We start from the raw sequence: 22,999 nt of genomic DNA, 5'->3' as shown, positions 1-22,999 counted from the left end.
GCTGTGAAAATGATTGTTTTTTGTGATTCTACAATACTTACCTACCTCTGTGGTATAAAACGATGGAAAAAGTCCAAACAAAGAGGATTTGGTTTTTCATTTTTGCCTTAAAAAATTAAATTGTTAAATTTTCTTAATTTCAGCAACTTTTATGAACAGTCTTTCATAAAACATCCATAATTAAGAGTTTGTATTTGAAAAGGAAACAGGGATTTCATGTCCAGTATGTAATTAGAAACAAGAAATGGTGCATTATTCATAAAAAAATGATGATAAGTTTTGTAATTAAGAGATGTAGGTATTTCAAATCGAACGAAGGGGGGGGGGGGGGGGGGGGGAAGGATACTGGGGAGATCTGAACCAACGAACCATTAACTGTATTTAGTTCACATGCCATTATGCCATCGACTGCATTACTCATACCTATAACTCAACTGTATTACATAAAGTCACTGGCAAAACTTCTAAGCTGATTATCTCCATAAATTTATGAAAAACATTAAGACCAGCCCATTTCTTGGCACTTTTTAACCGTATTCCATGTGCGTGTTTCACCACAGAACAGAAAACAGCCTCAGCCATTTTCATACTGCGCATTAACAGCGCGACAATCTGAGCACAACGCTGCAGAGACTGTGATTGTACATGATTTTTTAAATAAAAACTATGTAGCTAAAGCGTGATTAAGAAAAACATTGATGGATCTTAATACATTTGAATATCTTAAAAGTTCTATTTAACGTAACTTAGTAATAATATATCTAATACATAAGTAGGACCTACTTCCAAGAGCGTAGCACCACCAGTGTACTTGTGCTACGGCTTCTGGCCAATCATTGCGTTTGTGTTTGTTTACATCAGGTTTATTCTTATGATGAACAGATTATAGGCAGTTGCATTAACCATTGCACCATTTGGACATAGTGTTTATCACAGACGTGCAGACTATCCCAGCTCACCACCTGGCCAAATCGCATTCCCACCTAGCGCCACCTACCTGCAGTCCCTGTCCATGTCCTCCAGAATTACTGATTTTAGATTCTCACAGGAGGTCGAACGTAAATGTGCATCCACACTGAAGATTAATTCATTGCCCATCAAGACAAATCAATTATATGAATGCCTGGTGTGTATTATTTCGGACATCAGTGTGAATGCACATTTACATTTGATTTGCTGAAGGAATCTAAAATTAGCAAGCATGGAGAACACTGATGGGGAATGTGGATAGGTGGCACTAGATGGACTGTGGTTCTGCTGGGGGCATCTGGGGTAGTCAGTGGATGGTGCAGTGATTAACGCAACTGCCTAGTAAGCAAGAGATCCTGGGTTTGAGTCCCGGTCTGGCACATATTTTCACTTGTTGTCACTGATTTTGCACAAAGCCCCAATACCCCAATGCATTAGTTCCTTCCTTCAGTTTCCATAATTATATAGACTTGATCTGATAGTTACAGGAACAACTTTTTCCTTCAAATAGGTGCAGATTCAAGAGTTACATTCCCCCCCCCTTTTCTCTCACACTGGTAAGTTAAGTACTTGTCAACAGAGAAGAAAATATGAGGGTGGTTTGAAAAGTTCTCAGAATCACCAAGAGAAGTCAGCACTAGTGCAACGAGTTGTTCTCATGATATTCATTGGACTGTTATCTGTAAACACGTGCCACATCAGTGTTTTTGGAAGAGAGCTGCAGTGGTGACATGGCTCTGTTGTTGTTCCCGTGTAGTGATTTGAGAAGATGTAAAAAATCAAGATTCGAACAGTGATTAAGTACTTTGTAAAGAAAGGTATGAAAGCAAAGGACATTCTTGCCGATTTACAGAATACATTGGGGGACTCTGCTCCTTTATATTCAACTGTTACCAAGTGTTTAAATTTGGTTGGGAGAGCACCGCACAGTGGTCAGCCAAGATGTGACACTGTTCCAGAAATCATTGAAAAAGTGCTCAAAATGGTCATGGAGGATCGCCAGTTGAAATTGCGTGAAATTGCTCGCACTTCCCAGATGTCATCTGAAAGAGTATATCACATTTTAAATGAAGAATTAGAAATGAAAAAATTATCTGCAAGATGGGTGCCGCGACTCTTGATGCTGGATCAAAAACACGTGAGAATGGACATACTGGAACAATGTTCGGCCCGTTTTAGGATAAAATAACAAGATTTTTTGCACCGGTTTGTGACCACAGATGAGACTTGGGTGCACTTCTATACTCCAGAGACAAAACATCAATCAAACCAGTGGAAACATGCTGATTTTCCACCACCAAAGAAAGCAAAGACAATTCCTTCGGCAGGAAAGGTGATGGCATCAGTGTTCTAGGTTGTGAAAGGGATTATGTTTGTAGATCGTAGATTATCTCCCCACTGGGCAAACAATTACAGGAGAATACTGTAACAAATGATATGCGAAAAAAAGCCAGGTTTAGCAAGGAAGAAAGTCATCTTCCATCAAGACAATGTGTGCCCGCACACATGTGCTGTCACCATGGCAAAATTATACAAACTAAGGTATGAATTGTTGCCACACCCGCCTTATGCACCTGATATGGCTCCTTCAGACTTCCATCTCTTCCCAAAACTGAAAATTTTTCTTGGTGGGCAAAGATTCACTTCAACCGAAGAAGATTGCCGGAGTTGACAACTATTTTGGAGGCCTGGAGATAACTCATTTTTGAGATGGGATCAAGGCACTGGAACATTGTTGGACCAAGTGCATTAATCTACAAGGAGACTACTTTGAAAAACAAAAAAAAGGTTAAGTGATGTAAGTACTTTTTTTTCTATTCTGTTCCAAGAACTTTTCAGACCACCCTTGTATTAATAGAAACTTTGTTTTTGAGATATGAGAGCAATTGTTTGTGATTGGTTTGAAGACAATCTGGACAGTTCGGGTAAATGGTTCTGCCACCCATCAAACATTTATGGGACGTAATCGAGAGGTCAGGTAGTGCACAGAATCCTGCATTGATAACACTTTCTCAGTTATGGGCAGCTACAGATGCAGTTTATCTCAATATTTGTGCAGGCCAAATGTTGCCAAGGTTGTTTAGAGTACACAGAAGATGTTTTGCTCGGAAGCCCTTACTCATCCATCATGTTATGGTATTACTTTTGAAATATTAAACAGTTTACTTATGTTTTCCATCTGTCTCATTTTCATGTGACTAACTTCTATATAAAATAGCAGCAGGATGCTAATTTTTATAAGTAAGGCCCTATTTATATTTTTGTGTAACCTGATATGTAATAATTTGATCACCGAGCAATATATGTGTTTTTGGTAATAAAAACAGTCTTTGCAAAAGTACACTGGAGTGTAGCGTAGCAATATTGATGCTTTGATTTTTGTGGATAAATGCTATTCAATTCACAAAATTTTAAAATCAAAAGAGGAAGCTTTGCACAATTACCTGAATTTCTTGTACAGCTGGTGGTATCTATATTTTGTTTTGTTAATTCTTACTGGAGACATTGATACCAAATTAAAGTAGGAAGAACTTAAAAACTCCAGGAACTTTAAGAAACTTCAGTGAAACTCATAGAACACACATGAATACTTAGGTACTTGCAAAGATTATTTATGAATGAATGGGAGAAGTAAAAATTATTATTAACTTGTACTTGAACATGAGGGATTAAACCTTGGATAGTTCTGAATATCATTACAAAGAAGGATATTTAATACTGCATTTTAAAATATGTTAAATCAGTAACTGTGAATTATTGTATTTTGTGACGAGAAATATTTGAAAGCTAAGTATTTTTCACATTAATGGCCCACAGATATCTTTTTGTCTCAGAATCAGCTCTTTGCAGAAAGTATTTTTGTTACTTGAATCTAATATCTGTTTGTTTAATGTTTTTTTATTATTTGTGTGATTATATACCTGAGCAGCTGCACATAAGAAGGCTGGATTAAGCAGTAGTCCATATGGCAGTCCATATGGGAGTCCTGCTCGGAGCCCCATTGGGGGTACGTGTGTCCCATATAATTTTGGCTTCACCTGACCACCCTTTAATCAGAAGCTTTTTTTGTTTGTTGAATTTGGCAGTTGAGGCATTTAAATGAGACTGTTTGTCATTGGAGCTTAACATTTTTGTCCGGGCACTGAACGTGAAAGCTCCCACATATTGTATCTTTGTATCGTATGCATACTGTAACATGACTTGTTCTCAGATTTAAATTGCTTGGAAATTTTTGTTCATAAACATGATCTAGTCATTATCCAAACCTGTATTTATCAGAAGTGCTAGAAGATTACATTTTAAAACTTTAAATGTGGAAAAGCTCATAGTATTTGAGCTCCCATATCTGTAGCAACAGTTAATACTAGTGGCCATCACATAGAATCACATATTAGCTAAGAGTAGCAGGCTACATTTTTGAAAAATTATTTTTGTATCATTACCTTTTCCACAGTTTGTGTCATATATTCCATAAAAAGATGTGGACAACAGTTTTAGGGTAAAGTTGATTTATTGCTCATATTAATTTGCAAACCTGTTATTATAGACAATATGAGCAGTGTATATTTGTAGATTACCTCAAGCACACCATTGATATCTTACAAAGATTTTGTAGTCATACTTAGTGTACAAAGCTCAGATGAAAACATTTCACTGCTTATTTCATGTTAAATACATCACGGAGCTCCAAAGAATTATTTTTGCAAGTGAAATGTAAAAGTTGTGGTACTTCCTTCACTTTTCCTTCTTTAATTTCTTAAAATTTTAGTGGCAAGTGTAAATTGGCCAGTGTCTACTAATATGCAGATGGTTGTAGTTATGCAGCACTGTCTTACTGAACATCATTTTTTATAGTTATTGATAGACTAAGAGACAAAACAGGAAAAATATGTAATTGTTATTCTACATTGGTTTTACCAATTCTTCCTACATATGTTTGAAAGGAGAAAGATTGTGATAGACTGTATAAACGATTAAAAAATGATGTTTTGTGTAATGAATTCTGGGAAGAATTGGGAAGAAATCCACTTTAGTTCTAGTGACAGAATTTTTGACAAAAATATTTTATTTCGTATGCATTACACAACTGTAGATAATAAATTGTTGGTCAGTTTAAGATGGTAGTCAGGAAAAATAAGAAATTTTATGTGGTGTATGCAGTGTGGAAATTCAAGCACTGACAAAGTGAATATTGGGTATGAATGATCAGTTTGTTAAAGAAGTTAAGGGAAGAAAAATAATAGAAAGGAAATGACACAATTTTAATGATGCCATCTCGGAGATACAAGTCATGTGTAATTTGTTGAGGAAGAAAAATGCCTTTTGAGAAAGACAATTTTTGTGTTTTATTTATATGTGTAACCTTTGGCAGTCTTCTTTTATTCATTACTTTACCATGACAGTTAAAAATCTGTGCTGTACTCCAACACGAACCCAGATTTTCTGCTTTTTGTGAGCAAGCACCTTAACCAATAGGCTGTGTGAGCATACTTCCCAGCGTGACTAATGTAACTGCATTTACATTGATTTCATATCTGTCAATCCATTCATTTCACTTCAATGCATTTAATTTGATTCCCACTGCCCACTTTGTCTGTTATCAGCTTCCACAACAGCTCTTGCATTCATGAGTATGAGCTTTGTCTGATACTTCTTGCATTCTATGTAAACCCTAAAATGAGAGAGTTCATGCTAATAGATAAAACATGGTATACATATAAAATATTCACATTCATTAAAAGTATAAATCAGAATAAAACTGACAGAAACGTACAACATGTGAGAGTGTGTAAAGATAAATTTGGAGACTATTGCATCACGTGGAAAAAAGACAAATTTGAAGAAATAGCAGAGATACAACGATGAAAGTTAAATCACCTATGTTGCTAGATGAAAAACATACATAATGTTTAGGTGGTTAATGTAAAGTATGTATGAGCACTTTTTTCATAGAGGATTTCTTTAAAAAATGTATGCCCTCACTTGCTTATGTTTCTCTGCTGCTACATAAAGTAGATGCCAATGCAAAGAGCTGTTCCAAGAAAGCTTCCACTTGCTCATAGTTGAGGGAGCTATTGTGATGTTCATGTGGGTTCCTGGTCACATCGGTCTTATAGGAAATGAGGCTGCCGATGCTGCTGCTCAGGCTGCAATCCTCCTGCCTTCGCCTTCTAGCTCTTCTGTTCCTTTGGGTCATCTCCATGTTGCCGTCTGTTGACAGGTGGTGTCACTTTGGCATCACCATTGGTCTTCTCACAGGTCCAAGCTCCAGGGAATTAAACCTCTCCCAGCGGCTTGGCTGACATCCTCTTGGCCCTCTTGCCACGAGATCATTTTAGCTAGGTTGCGTATTGGACATTGTCTTTTTAGCCATTTGTTAAGTGGTGATCCCCCACTGGTTTGTGCTCATTGTCGTCAACCTTTGACAGTTTTCCTTTTCCTGACTGAATGCCTTTTTTTTAACTGCTTACGTTCTAGTGTAAATTTGCCATATGAGTTATCGGCTGTTTTAATGAATGATGCGTGGGCTGTTTATCACGTTTTACTTTTATCTATTGTAGCAATAAGCGAAGGACATTTAATCTTTGGTTTGGGGACTTCCGCTGTCTCTACGGTGTATTTTATAGGCCTTTCTTCAAGAGGAAGTCCTTGTTTTTAGCTGCCTTTCCTTCTGTCGATAGAGCTTAACATATAGTCGCTTTTAACTCCTTTTGCTCCTTGATGTTCTAAGGTTACGATGTGGGTGCTTATGACCTCAGTTGTTTTTGCACATTAAAACAAAACAAAACAAAACAAAAGGCAAAGGGCTGGTGATCAGTGTAGATTAAAGATGATTCTCCTTTACATCTTCTCCTATACCGTAGAGGAATTCTTGAATAGAAATTATTAGTCATTGTCCACCTCTGCAGCTGAGTGGTCAGCACAGCTGACTACCATGCTGAGCGCTCAGCTTCGATTCCTGGCTGGGCTCAGAGATATTATCCTCGTAGGGACTGGGTGTTGTGTTCTTGTCAGCATCATTGATACACAAGTCACTGAAGAGGTACCAAAGTAAAAGACTTGCACTAACAGCCCCGGATAGTGTTTCCTAGCCAATAATGCCATATGATCATTTCATTCCATTAGTCGTTTACCCAGAAAAAAACACCTGTAAGTGACCAGCAAGTAGTTTTTTCCACAGCATAACTTTCATCATGAATATGATCTACGGAACACATAAGTAACTCTGATGTATGCTTAAGAATTATCAGGCACCAATATATTCCAGATGCAGCTTCTGTGTTTTTGAAACATCATTACTTTGTGTGTTTCAACTATGAAGAAGCACCCACATCCTAAGAGGTATCTCAGAGTATGTCTTGTGACCAGTTAAATAATAGAAAGTGTACAAATAACAACTCGCTATATAGTTGAGCTTTGGGAACAGCACACAGGCACTTACACAAGATTTAGAGCTTGTAGATTCACTTTTGGATAACATCATTCTTCAAATTGACCTCTCTCTCTCTCTCTCTCTCTCTCTCTCTCTCTCTCTCTCTCTCTCTGCAGCCTAACTAATCTTGTTTATGTTCCTGTCTTCTGCTCAAGGGTTCAGTTACATGGCAACTGGCTATCTTTTCTCTTTTCATTATTTATATATGAAGTAGGGATTAACTGAATCATATTGCAACTGCATGCAATGTATTTTGTTCTTTCTTTCTTTCCATTATCAGTAGTTTCTTAACAATTATAACTATGGTTACAATCAAACCTTACCATCCAACTGATTTTAAATTACAGAATTCTTCTCCATGCTAATTTCCCCTCTTTTTTTCCCTTCGTTTCCATCTCGTCTTTTACTCTATTTCCTGGGCCTCATATCAGTTATCTGCTTCACTTGCATGTGTGTACACTCAATTTCTTTTCTCCCTGTGTTCCATTCTCTCCTACACCTCTTTTCTCATATTTATTTTCTCTTTTTCTGTTTTTATTTTTGTTATAGTCCCCTTTTGTCTTTTCTTCTACTATTTTCCTTTTCAGTTCTGTTGAAGTATATATATGGCTTATCATTTGCATTTACTTCTAACCCTGTTTGCATTTCACATATAACTCCGTCAGCTCAGTTTATCATTATAAGTAGTCAAAGTTTTATTCTGAAGTGGGTTGTCTGGCTCAGAATTGCTATCACTTCAAAGATCATTCCAGCAAAATATGGAGACCTGAGATTTGGCAGTGACCATAGTCATTTCCACCTTGTCTTTAAATAAGTTTATGCTTGTATCCTTGTATCGTTAGTATCATTGTTACCTCCCCCCCTAAAAAAAAAAAAAAAAAAAAAAAAAGCTTTTGTTTATTCCCACCAACCTTTGGCCAGGCACTTGTCTTCCGTCTGTTATTGACTGTCTTGTAACTTGAATCAGTTTTTTCTTAAATAATTTTGTTCACTGTTTAGCATGTACATTACATCTTTCATTTTATTTTTATTGCTTTTTTTAGTTGGTATCCTAAGTGATTAATGATTTTTCGTAACTTTCCTACACTTGTAATCCTTTCTTTCTCATTTCCCATTTTGCCATTAGTGCTCTGTGACAAGATCTCAAGATACAAAAGTCTGAGATATGAGTGAGTGTTGTGCATTATTGTTTTTGATACCTGGATTCTTGCTTTTCATGAGAATGACATTTATTTATTGGTTTGTAAAATATTGGAGCAGAAATATGAATAATGTTCCATTAACATCTGGGCATTATGATTTATGATATGCTATTATGATTTAATTAGAAACAGTGGAACAGGAAATGCCGTTAGAGAAACCATAAGATATGAATCCTCATAAACGCTAGTCTCTCAATTTTAAGACTCTCCGCTTCGTGAGTTACTTATTACCTACATTGTAAATGTATACGAGTAGTTTCGTCTTGCCATGCATGCTTTGCATACTATGAATAATCCTATACTTCCCAATGGGGATTCCATTCTATTTGTGTTACAGACAAGTTTGGTCAGTTAGTTGTCACTGAACAAAGTCTTGATGATGGCCAGTAATTAAGAGTCCTAAAAACAGTGGTAAGGAAGCTGGCATGTCTGATTTAGGTTTGTATTTGTGCAGGAGCATTAATGCTTGCAGTCTGAAAATGCAATGATTTGTTAATCTTTATATAGCATTATGCTTTGTATGAATAAAAAAGCTGTTAGCTAAAGTGTGTTCCGGTTATGTTGAATGATGTATAAGTAGAGAAAGAACCAGTAATATAACTACCAACAAGTCATTTCATTGCTTCTGTTTTATTATTCAATTTCTTTACTTCTGTTTATTAATATGAGAAAACTATTGAAATATTGTTTTTTTTTATTTTCAACTCATCCTTACTCTATAGGGTCTCACATTACAGATGAGGAAATAAAGATGTCAGAAGAAAAATTTGCAGAATCACTCCAACTTGCTCAAGTTGGAATGCACAATTTGTTAGAGAATGATGTAAGTACTATTTTAGTTTTGCAAGTAATTTATAAGTCCTTATTACTGATTAATATTGTGGTTTATAACTTATTCTTTGTCTGTTATTATTACTACTATTACTACTACTAAAAAATTAGAAACTTTTCTAACATCATTAAACAATAATTAATTGTTAACTAAGTTACAGAAAAGTTATAACATACTGTTTGGATTTGGAGGTTCCTTCATTTTACTTTGTTACAAACTTAATACCGACAAATGAAAAGTAAAAAAATAAGAACATATATGACCCCAGGGGAAATATTGAAGTGCTTGAGTGAAGAAATATAAGATGACTCAAAGGGATTGACAGAGGATTTCCTGACTCCATTGATGATCCCATTGACAAAGAAACAGTGTATCAGAAAATGCAGTGAGCATAAAACTGTCAGCTTCATTTTTCATGCTGCCAAGATAATGTTATATTTTGTAAACAAAAGATTACATACAGGCACTGATGGGTCAAAACATTATGACCATGTGGTTAATATTGTGTTGGTCTACCTTTGGAACACAATGTAGGAATGACTCTGTGTGGCATGGATTCAGCAAGTCCTTGGTAAGTTGTGGAGATATGTGGCATAACATGTCTACACACACCTCGTGAAATTCTCATAAATATTGGCAGATGATTTGTGGGCATGGAGATGGTGCCCGAATAACATCCCAGAAGAGTTAATTGGGTCCTTATTAGGCAAATTTGGTGGTCAAGACATCAACGTGAGTTCACTATCTTGCTCCTTAAACCATTGTAGCATGATTCTGACCTTGCAACATGAACATTATCCTGCTGGAAGATGCCATTACCATTGGGGAAGACATCATGCATGAAAAGATGCAAGTGGTCTGCAGTAATGTTAATGTAGTCCACAACTGTTGTGGTGCCCTCAATTATTACCATAGTCCTGTGGAAGAAGTGAATGTCCCATACATCATAATACTGCCCTCCAGCCTGCATTCATGACATGGTATGTGGTGTGAGCAGCTGTTCTCCCAGATGACTCCGTATCCAGACAAAGATGGTGAATCTGACCAAGTAACAGGTTTCCATTAACTTACAGTGATCCTCCCATGCCCACTGCAGTCATAATTGATGATGTTATTGGAAAAAGATGGGAATGCATAGGGATTGTACTGTGGGGTAGTTTTCCAGAGGCACGTGTCCTGCTTTATGAGGGAGGGCCTTCAGCCTCCACGTTCTGTGACGAGACATGGGCTACCAACATTTTGTCGCCTACATGTAGCTTTACAGTCCTCCATCCACTTTCTGTGGATGCTCACAACAGGAACAGTTGAGACTGAAAGGAGCTGAGAACAACAGGATACAATAAGGGAAGGGTGTAAGATTAGGTTGTTGTGTATTAAGTACACTATTCAATATATATGATTGAGCACTGTTTATTAAGGGTCAAGGGTTAGAAATCACTGGTTGAAGAATAAGGTATTTGAGATATGCTGAGGATAAGGTTTTCGTAGCCAGGGATGGAAAGAGCTCAAAGAAATTTCAGAGGAAATCAAAGCTACCAAGAAATATTATGGAATGAAAATCAATATTAAAAATGAAAATAATGACAGTAGGAGCAGATGAAAGAGTAAAAATTAGGCTAATTGGACATGAACTAGATTATATGCCAGATTTTAGAATTTTGTAAATACAATAGGAAGTATTTGGGGGGGGGGAGGGGGGGGGGGGAAGTGGGAAGTGCAGCACAGGGAATAGTAATGGAAAAATCAGCAACCTTTAAGAAGAGGAGGATTTTCTGTAGCAGTGTGGAAATGGGATTAAAGCAAAAATTACTGAAGTGTCTGAAGTGTTTTACAGCCCTGTGTGGAAAGTTGGATCATGAGAAAAAAAGGTACCAAGTGGTTGAAGACTTGCGAAATGTAGTCATAGTAGACAACTGAAAAAATAAAATGGGGAAACAAAGTGACAAACAGAGGTGTTGAGGAGAGTAGGAACAAATAAGCAATTACTGGATGAAACTGAATGTATTAAAAGATATTGGAAAAGTCACTTATGGAGAAAGTACGACAAAACTGTAAATACCATCATAGGGCGTATAGAGAGGAGCAGAAGAGAAGGAAATGAAAGATGACTATATCCTAGGCAGTCTTTTATTGGACGTAAGTAAACAACCTGAAGGAAGAAGTGATTGACTGCAAAAGAACCTGAAGGAAGAAGTGATTGACTGCAAAAGCTGAGGTAACAAGAACCATCTCACAGAGCAGAGAACTAATGGTTATGACCAATGTAATGGCTGGTAAATAGCTTACACTGAACAAAAAGATGATCTGAGTTCCATACTGATGTACACACTGCCAGGACTTTCTGAATGTGTTAGCGGAAAGAGGAATTGACAGGAGGACTATGCGAAGGATGCCATTGTTGAGAGAAACATAGATTTTTCTTTTGCTGGAATATATGTTGAATGATAAAATGACACACATTTGGTTTTAAGTGCCTTTACTAAACAACAAATGATAACTTCATGCTGATTATGTACATATCTCTTTAAATACAACAGCTAAATTTGTAATATTATTATTTTGTCTTTTTATTACATTTGATGTTAAAATTTATTTATATTAAAAATAAAACCTTTAGCTAATATAATTAAGAGCAGTGAAAGTAACTAGGTTATAATGTGACGTAGAAATATCCGGAACTTCAAGGGACATTGTCTGAGTATCATATTAAAAAATGAAGGTCATAGATTAAAATTGAAGTTTCTAAAAGGGGCAAATACAGTTGAATCAAGTTGTCAGCAACCAACTTTGTACGGTCTTGATTCAGCTGTATGGTCTCCAGTGTTTGCTTAACTATGATTATCGTAGACACATACTTAATAATTGTGAGTTACATTAATGTCAAAGAGCATACAAAAAATCATTCCTTTTGGCTGTGTGTGTATTTGTGCTCTCTTGTAGTGATGATTGTTGAATTTTAGTTCACTGGATTTGTAGTTTATTTTTGAGTGTCATATGAGATACAGTAAGGTTAACAATGTTAAACCGTTACAATTCCGTGTATTTTTTATGTACGCAGTACTGCTACAGAAGATTGTGAGAACTTGCAATATGTGGAAGCTTGTAACAGAAATAATTATTGCAAGAAGTCATCTTTTGGAAAGATCAGAGAATTAGAGCTTAATTATAATAGTAATGTCTTTTTTCTTGAGGGCAGAGTTTTTAGTATTCAAAATAGTAAGGTGTAATCATGTGTTACTGCATGAACTAGGTACTGAATTTGATTAAGGAGAAAGTGTAACACATAGTGTAGGAACTCAGTGTCCATAAAGGTAAGAATAAATGCTGCATATGTGAATTAGTTTGAGAAACAGTTCAATGAGAGTTAACGCCACTTTTGTGCATCTGCTGTTCTGGAAGATAGTAACAAAGTTATGCTAGGTGACATGATGTTGAGAGGATTATTGCCTTAAGAAAGACTGTATCTTTCATCACACAATTCTTTCATTGCCTTGAATGTCTTAACCAAATATGTGCAAGGGATGGGCCACAATTTTGTCAACAGAGCACACTGTTCTCTTCACACCTTTGTTGTAGCTTCTTCTCATCCCCTGAATCTCCTCAACATGGTTGCTGCCCTTGAAGGATCTTTTATAACCACTCCCACAGCATGTGATTTATATCCCTGTCACCACCATCCACAGAAAACCTTGCACTACTTCTAAAGACTCCTGCTCCATCACCGGAAAGAACTATTATGTCAAAAGGAAAGCAATCTGAAATCTGCTTCATCTTTTCCTCATCCTTTTGTTTTTGCTCTTGTTTTTGCATTTTTTCACTTGTATTATTTTGTCATTCTCTCTCTCTCTCTCTCTCTCTCTCTCTCTCTCTCTCTCTCTTGTGTATCTCTCTCTCTCTAGTTGCTTCTTCCCTCAGTTGCTTCTCTCCATGCCAGTTATCTCTGCTATATTTAACATACCAGCTGCCCTTTTTACCACTTCTAACTTTTCAGAATTACAAATCTTTGTTGCTGTTAGCATTTAATTGTTGGTATCACTCCTATTCTGGAGTATCACGAGAGGTGGAAGTTTCAGATGAATTTCCTATTTCGTTTTAAAGCAGAAGTTTCTTTCAAGTAGACCTTTGCCCTTACAACTGTAGTTTGATGTAAGATAAATTTTTTTCTGCGTGCACTAAAATTAGTGGAAACTGCAGTATCCAGAAAGAGTTGCCCTGAGGATGTTTAGACCAGAGCAGTAGCAACAGCTGATAAAGGTTGCAGAGAGATTGTGCACAAATATGCATTAGCTTGTGTGACTGGAAAGGTCAGGTCTGAAGAGCCATCTAACAAAGTGGAATGCATGTGTTAAAGCTCAATATCAACATGTGAGCGAGTTCAAACAGGGTAGAAGAACTTAACTCTGATAAGTGTGTGTACCACACCATATAATTTTGACTGGTACACGAGACACCGCTATGGCAACAGGTGAATAAAACAGAGTTGTATGCAGCAATGAACTGGTACTGAACCATGTAATGTAACTACTGCTCAGGCTGACTGTATCTTTGTTCACACAACCACAACAGACCATGCATCTGTATTGATGGTTTTTCATTGTCTGATACAGCACAAATTGGAGCACATGTATCTTTGCATTTTGTAAGTTTCCATTGTTTAGAAACCTCAATATTTTCAGATTATACTAGACACATGAATGCCAGTACTGACATGCTGAATGGCAAAGCAAACATAATGATTTCTGACCTGTTGTGTTTTAAACATCCTGCAATGGTGGACAAAGAAGTGTTTGCTGCTACTGTGCTGACTGCAATATGGCAGCCTTCATTGTTGAGTGGCTTAGCAGACAAACACATCATTGTTTGAAGTGAAGTGCCATTGATACAACATGTTATAGTGATTCCTGTATATTGAATACATATGAATCAGTGCTGTTTTTGGAGGCTTTGAACTACACCATGCTGCCTCCCTTCACTCATTTCTACAAACTGTATTTTATCATGACCATGTAAGGTATGTGTGGTGGGAAATTTTCAAGCCTCATTTGAAGAGCAGTTGGCACCACTGCTTCACTTGTGTCTACAACTTTGCTTGACATGTCACCCATTCAACACAGCTAGCATATGGTTGACAAATAACCAGAACCTGTGATTGCAGCATGCAAGAATATAAGGCACAGGTTTTGTCCAGTTCTTTAACCCTAATCATTTGTGTTTTGCTATGTTCCTAATCAAAATTTGTTTCAATCACATATGTCATTCCTGGTGTTGCAGTTTTGAGAAACACTGGTGTATTTGATAGTCTATATTTCATTTAAGATAGTACCACCACTACAACTTATTTATTTTTCTTCAAAGTACAGGATGTATTTCAGATTTTGTGTCTATTTTCAGTAGTCTTTTCCATATAAAGTGAAAGACACTGTATGTTTACAGGTTAAAAAAAAATAATGAAGGCTTTGTCAATGCAGAAGTAAAAAGTAAAAACTGAATCACCCTACTTGATTTACATCACTATACTGAAACGTACTGGTAAAGATCCTGAAACAGAAAGTGAAGGGAGTACACAGACAATGTAACTGTAGCAACTTTACTGCATACATGGGTGTACACAAATCTACTCATCAATCAATGAAAAATCCAGGATAAAATAATGACACTGCTATGAAGGGTATAGATTGCTACTCACCATATAGTGGAGATGCTGAGTTGCAGACAGGTACCACTAAAGAACTGCTAAATAAGTAAGCTTACAGCCAAAAGGCCTTCTGAATTAGAAAACATACATACACATTCATGCAAATGCAATTCACATGCACATAACCACTGTCTCATGTCACCGTCAGTGGTAATGTCTGTGTGAATTGTGTCTGCATGAATGTGTGTATATTTTCTAATTCAGAAGAAGACCTTTTGGCTGAAAGCTTACTTGTTAAATAGTCCTTTTGCTGTGCCTATCTGCAACTCAGCATCTCCACTATATGGTGAGTAGCAATCTATCATTTTCATAATATTGTCATTAAAATCTACGTAAGGCTGTTGAAATACTACTGTTCTGTTACGAGTATGCTTCAATACCTAACTTAATTTCTGCAGATCATTTATGGGTGATGTAACTCAGTGAAATAATGTCCTCTACATTTAAACATGAGCTGTGATTTCTTTTTTGCAATATCAGAACTTTTTTGCAGCATAGGTTCTACTGAATAACAAAGTCAACTCACTAAAGTGTAATTTTAGCTATTTATTACAACACTCAAGTTGTGACAGGACAAGCACATAGTGGACATCACAAAAATGGATGCAACGCTGACTACTCATGTCTTCAACGACATGTTTAAATAACATTATAACAGAACAATACACAGGATACATAATTAGAAATATAACTTTTGTGAATTTACAGTTAATGATTTTTAAGTTTGTGAAAATCAAGCACATATTAATTAATAACAGTACAAGCCCCATCACTTCTGCTAATACCTTCATCAGTTGTATACATATAGTATGTAAAATTATACGGAATTACTTTTACTAATAAAGACTTGTGATAATTGTAGGAATGTAGGTAATTTACTTCAAAATAATAACAGTAATTCATAGTACTCACACTTTTCACTGAATAGATGCTTTTTACAGTGGAAACATTACAAAGTTCATTATTGTTGATGTTTATGTTGTTACAAAGACCATGTGATATCATCATTGATTAATTTTGTAATTATATTGACTGCTCATTTTTAATGCACTTAAACATGACTTGTTAACCACGTTACTGAAAGTACTGTAACAGATGTATTGACAAATAATGTTGAAAGTTGTTTTCAGGTAATGTTGTGTCACGACGTATTCTCAGATTCATGTGGTATCAAAGTCCTATAGCAAGAACAAACACAATTTATGGAACATAGTACTTTATAGAGCAACACGTAAGATACAGCAAAGTGCAGGTTGGGCATAGCACTGAACACATTGACTGGACAACAGAAATACAGGTTACAGAATAGGCTAAGTACTCGTTTGCGATTGCTTAAATAATCCTGTTTCTTTAGTAGCTCACCAGAGTGAACCAGGGGGCTGACTCAGGTGGCCTCTATAAGTTGGTCTGTGAACTGTAGGGATGTGCGATCTCTGAAATCATGCGTATCATGAGTGAAGATACATCATGATGTATTCATAACCCACTCCCTCCAGAAGATTGCACACAAGACTTATATGAGAGACTGCCGAGCCATGCATAGAGCAGAAATGGGATATTTGTTACAAAACTCCATACTTCTGAAGTCTCTGGATGTGTGGCAAAATAGCGATAATAAGTAACCTATTAATATATCTATTTGTTTTAATATATAAAATTTTTGTAAATACCTCCCATATGTCTGCCTTTCATTAGATAATCTTGCTAGATAATCTTGCGAACAGCTCCGAAACTCAAGTACGTGAAGTTTCACCATCTTGTGTCCCATTTCTCACACACAACTTCAGTCAGGCAGTTCCACCTTAACCCATCAGGTAGTCTAAGATATTATGAATTGTCATCATTACCAAGTGTCTAATCAGAGCACAGCTAAGGTTAATAAAGAAAAAGTTTGACAAACAATCATTGTTTATCTACATCTACATCTACATATATGCTCCGCTAGCCACCAAGTGGTGTGTGGCGGAGGGCACAATTCGCATCAAAGTCATATTCCCTCCCCCCTCTATTCCACTCACGGATCACGTGGGGGAAAACGACTGTCTGAATGCCTCAGTACGAGCTCTTATTTCCCTTATCTTTGAATGATGATCATTACACGATTTGAAAGTTGGTGGTAATAATATATGCTCTACATCCTTGGTGAAAATTTGATTTCGGAATTTAGTGAGCAGCCCCTTCGTTTAGCGCGTCGTCTATCTGCAAGTGTGTCCCACTTCAAACTTCCTATGAGGTTTGTAACACTCTCACGATGGCTAAATGTACCAGTCACGAATCTTGCCGCTCTTCTTTGGACCTTCTCAATCTCTTGAATCAGACCCAACTGGTAAGGGTCCCATAAAGATAAACAATACTCTAAGACTGGATGAACTAACATATTGTAAGCTATTTCCTTTGTTGAAGGACTGCATCGCTTCAGGATTCTACCAATATGCCGCAATCTAGAGTTTTCCTTACCTGTTACTTGTTTAATCTGATCATTCCATTTGAGATCATTTCAAATAGTCACACCCAGATACTTGACTGATGTTACTGCTTCCAAAGACTGATCATTTATTTTGTACTCATACATTAATGGGGATTTTTGCCTTGTTATACGCAGTAGGTTACACTTACTAATATTGAGAGATAACTGCCAGTCATTACACCACGCATTTATTTTCTGCAAATCCTCATTGATTTGTTCACAACTTTCATGTGATACTACTTTCCTGTAGACTACAGCATCATCGGCAAACAGTCTAAGGATACTATCATTAATTCTTTATGAGTCAGATATAGTGGACTTCTGGTGGCACACAGCCACATGAATTAAAATAGAAAATTATTATTCATTTGGAAAAACTGTACATGGCATGCGAATGTGTGTGTGCGTGTATCAGTGTTATAACATAATATTTTCTGTCAGTCAGATGTTTAGGCAAATAAGTAACAAGATCTGTGCACTTTTTTATATCAGTGTGCCAAATTGGATTCAAGTAATCTGTATCTATACTCTGCGAACCATTGTGAAGTGTATGGCAAAGGGTACATTCCACCGTATGAGTATTAGGGTTTTTTACCATCCCATTCACATATGAGTGTGGGAAAAATGGTTGTTTAAATTCCTCCTTGTGTGCTGTAATTAATCATATCTTGTCCTCACAGTCCCAACAGGAGTAATATATAGAGGGTTGTGGTATGTTTCTAGAGTCACGATTTAAAGCCATTTCTTGAAGCTTCATAAGTAGGCTTTCCTGAGTTAGTTGACATCTATCTTCAAGAGTCTGCCAGTTCACTTTCTTCAGTATCTCTACAACTCTCTCCCACAGTCCAAACAAATCTGTGACCATTCATGCTGCTCTTCTCTGTGCATGTTCAATATCCTCTGTTCGTCCTATTTGAAATGGGTCTCATATGCTTGAGGAGTATTCTAGAATGGGTCACATGAGTGATTTGTAAGCAGTCTTCTCTGTAGGGTGATTGCACTTCCTCAGCTTTCTACCAATAAATCAAAGTGTACCACCTGCTTTATCTGTGACTGAAGCTATGTAAGCAATTCATTTCATATCGCTACAAAGTGTTCCACCCAGGTATTTGTAGGAGTTGGCCGATTCCAACTGTTACTCATTGATATCATAGTTTCAGGATACTATATTTTTTTGTGTGAAGTGCACAATTTTGCATTTCCGAACATTTAAATCAAATTGCCAATTTTTGCACCATGTTTAAATCTTATCAAGATCTGACTGAATATTTATGCAGCTTCTTTCAGATAGTGCTTCATTGTAGATAAGTGCATTGTCTGCAGAAAGTTTGAGGTGACTATTAATACTGTGTGCAAGGTCATTAACATACAATGTGAACAGCAAGGTTCCCAATGTGCTCCCCTGGGGCACATCTGAAGTTACTTCTACATCTGTTGATGACTCCCCATCCAAGATAACATGCAATGTTCTCCCTGTCCCAAAATCCTCAATCCAGTCACAGATTTTACATGATACCCATTATGACCATATTTTTGATAACAAGTGTAGATGTGGTATTGAGTCAAATGCTTTTCAGAAATAAAAAAGTACAGCATCTACCTGACTGCCTGGATCCAAGGCTTTCTGCAGGTCTTGTGGGAATAGTGCTAGTTGGGTTTCACATTATCAGTGTTTTTGGAATCCATGCTGGTTGGCATGGAGGGGGCTATTCTGTTTGCGGTACTTCATTATGTTTGAGCTCAGAATATGTTCTTTGATTATATAACAAATATATTTCCTTTACTTTACATCTATGGCCACAAATATTTTGTCATGAGACTACTGGTTTTGGTCTATAATGATCATCTTCAGATCTGTTTTATAAAAACATGTCCTGATGTACTGCAGCCATAGTGGCATCGTCAAATGTGAAACACAAAATCAGCACCAATATTGTCAAATATATAGCATATATAGGATATGCAAGAGTCATATTGTTAGCAGCACTACTGTTCAAAACAAACTGCCTTACAGTAGCCACAAGTACAGTAGCGACAAACATCTTGTGGCTACTGTACGGCAGTTTGTTTCGAACAGTAGTGCTGCTGACAAGATGACTCTTGCATATGCTTTTATTTACATATATTTGACGATGCTGGTGCTGATTTTGTGTATAACATTTGACGATGCAACTATGGCTGCAGTACATCAGGACATGTTTTTATAAAACAGATTGGAAGATGGTTATTATAGACCGAAACTGGTAGTCTGATGACAAAAAAAAAAGGAAATTTATTCTATATGTGGGCCACTGTTTGATTTGCAACCATGTTGCAGCTTGAGTAACAAATAGATGTCAATGATAAATTGGTGTGACCTGTGCTTCCTTCCAACTACTGGAAAAGACTTCTTGTTCAAGGGATATATGAGAGCTTAGAGTTGAAAGAGGGGCTAAATCAGTCACAAATTCAGTATAGAATCAAATAATGATTCCATTGGGCTCTGTAGCTTTGTTCAGTTTTTATGATTTCAGCTGTTTCTTGATGCCATGGCCACTAATATATATTTCAGTCATCATTAGGATTAAATTGGGGCTGTTCTTTGAGTGTTCCCTTTGTAAAGGAACATTTGAAAATAGAGTTAAGCATTTCAGCTTTTGCTTTACTACCCTCAGTTCCAGTTCTGTCTCATCCGTGACTGATGAACACTAACTTTGATGCCGCTAACAGTCTTTACATATGACCAGAATTCATTTGGGAGTTTATGAAAGATTATTAGACAAAATTCTGCTACAGTAGCCATTGAAGGCTTCACTCTTTGCTCTCTTCAAGCTAAATGTTTTTCATTTAGCATCTCTCTGTCTATAGCCCTCTGCTTATATGATGGAGAGTCCCTCCCATTGTGAACTGTTCTACTAGGTACAGATCTATCTGGTGCATGGTCAACTGTTCTACTGTTCTTTTAAACTGCAGCCATAGCTCCTTTACATGCTCCTGTACTCTGCTAAAAGTTTGAAGTTCCTAATTGAGACAGGACACTACTGCTTTTTTTATATTGTTTACTGAAAATATATATCTTCCCATCTGTTTTGTATAATTGTTGCCACCCCTGTACCATGGTTACTGAGACCATTTTTGATATGGACATCTCGAAGAGGTTAGGTTTATTTGTTGTCATTAGATCTAAAATATTCCCATCACAAGTGAAGTTCTGAACCATTTGTTCTAGGTAGTTTTCACTGAAGGCATTTATTAATGATTTCCAGGATATCTTGTCATGCCTCCCACTAACAAAAGTGTAATTTTCCCCATTTATTGTTGAGTGATTAAAATCTCCAGTGATCACAGTATGATCAGGGAACATACTTACAAGTGAACTGACATTTTCTCTAAAGTTTGCGGTTGCATCAAGAGGTGAGTGTGGTGGTCAATAGAAGGATCTAATTACAATTTTATGCACACCTCTGAGTTCTGCCCAGTCTCATATGCAGCTTTAATTTCAAATCTTGGTGAATTTGAGTAACTTCTCTACTGTGACAAATTCACTGCCTCCAAATCCCATTAGCCTGTCCTTTTGATATATACTTATCAATTTCTGTACATTGTATTATGTGAGCTTCACTGCTTTTTAGGAGCACTTCACCCTCTGGTATTTAGTTGCGAATGATTTGGCAGTTAACTACTAGGATTTTAATACTTTCACCCATGAGGGGCATTCCTTTGTATCTTATGCTAATACTTTTTGGTCTCCTACAGCTGTCATTATGTGGATTGGATGGAGAGTTACCTAATCCAAACGACCCTTGTGTACAACCCACTCAAAGTCAGCTACTTGGGTAGCACCCTTTGATGTGTAGTGCACACATGACCCATTTAGGGGGAAGCTACAGTTCTCATACATATGGTACAGGTCCAGGAAGTCACTTACTAGCTTGTCATAGAACCTTCAGAGTTTGCGGTTCAGTCCTTTGACTCGATTCAGAACCAGGGGACCGCAATCAGTTTTGGGGACAATGCTGCATATTGTGATCTTCGTTGAAAATCCATGTGCAAGGCAGGACTTCTCAACTTCTCTGCTAGTTGCTGGAATGATTCAAGTATGACCTCCGAGCCCAGACGACAGGCATCGTTTGTTACAGTGTGTACCACAATCTGCAGTTGGTTGCACTCTGTTCCATCAATGGCTACCAGAATAGCTCTTCACATATTGAATGATGCTCCCAGGCATTCACATTGAGTGTGCCTGTTGATCCTTCCGGTCCCTTGCTGCCATTTCCCTAAGAGTTACCATTATTCGCCATATGTTTGAACTGCCAATGATTAATAGACCCCTACCTTTTGCGTTTTCCTTCTCTGGACGCAGGACAAACAGATGAAGAGTGTCTCACTGACTCGGACTCAGACTCAGCTTCAGTTTCAGTGAAAGGCAGCACCTAGAATTGTTGGTTAAGGTTATCAGTATAACCATATGAGTTCTCTGTGATCCCCACTACCCTATAAAGGATGCCTAGACATACCATTGACGTGCTACTCACAGTGAGGTAGATGAGTAATGCCAGATTCCATACTTCCTGCAGAGGAGGCACGATCCACAGGAGAGGATAGTACTTGAGATACCTGTGGTACACCACTCCTGGAAGCTCCCCCAACACACTGATTTGCAGTAGCTGCATATTATTTTGTAGTAGTCAGGGCGTTTTCCAGCTGCTTACGATTGTCAACTAACTCATCCTCTGTTTGAGAACAGCACTCACAGTGGGACTGCACTGTGGTTGGTGCAATGTTTTACAGGATCGTGAACAAATAACTTTGAACTAAGCCTGATGATTATCCTTAAATATTACAAATTCCCTTTAAGAACTGAATCAACTAGTACACAAAACATGAGATTTCTATTAATGCAGCAGAAAAACCTGTGGCAAAAATTACTATTTCATAAAACTTTTTGAGGTTGTAGTCAGTAACAAACACAAAAATTGTCTTAATTTATGATAACTTTGGATAATATACTCTCCTCTTGAAAGGGAAATAGATGTATTATGATAATTTAGTTATAAAATGTGCTACAGTAACTAAACCACAGACACTGATTTAGTGTGAAATAGCTTATGCACACAATAATAACTTCTGAAAAATCTCAAAAATGTATGTTTATTCACATTGATATACTCTGAAATTCAATGTGAATTATTCTTGACTGCAACTGTAAATCACAAATGCTGATTTGCGACACACATAGCTTAAAAATTTTTCAAAATTATGCTTTTGTAAACATCAAAAAAGTCTCAAAATAAGCCTGTTTATCAAGTAATTATACAATGAAATTAGGAAATGATTGTTTTTGAATGAGGGTATGGCTGCTGTTATCAGAAATTTCTGAAAGAGAACTGTTTAAGTTTAGGCATACAGCTGACAATAGTAG

The 22,999-nt window shown here is 36.9% G+C and overlaps 1 protein-coding gene across 4 annotated transcripts in view; it reads left to right on the top strand.

Annotated features, from left to right (window-relative positions):
• LOC126412177 (endophilin-A) overlaps positions 1–22,999 on the top strand; it is a 761,714-nt gene that overhangs the window by 650,816 nt on the left and 87,899 nt on the right. For 2 of the 4 annotated variants that reach the window (XM_050081658.1, XM_050081657.1), the window contains 2 exons: positions 3,899–3,976; positions 9,327–9,427. In XM_050081658.1, coding sequence (XP_049937615.1) covers positions 3,899–3,976; positions 9,327–9,427 — 179 coding nt within the window. The remainder of the gene's footprint in view (positions 1–3,898; positions 3,977–9,326; positions 9,428–22,999) is intronic. The other 2 variants (XM_050081660.1, XM_050081659.1) reach the window with 2 other exon arrangements.

The sequence above is a fragment of the Schistocerca serialis genome, chromosome 7 (assembly GCF_023864345.2).
Source record: "Schistocerca serialis cubense isolate TAMUIC-IGC-003099 chromosome 7, iqSchSeri2.2, whole genome shotgun sequence".
Lineage (NCBI taxonomy): Eukaryota > Metazoa > Arthropoda > Insecta > Orthoptera > Acrididae > Schistocerca > Schistocerca serialis.
Note: the sequence above shows the minus strand (reverse complement) of the source record. Positions and strands in the feature narration are given on the sequence as shown.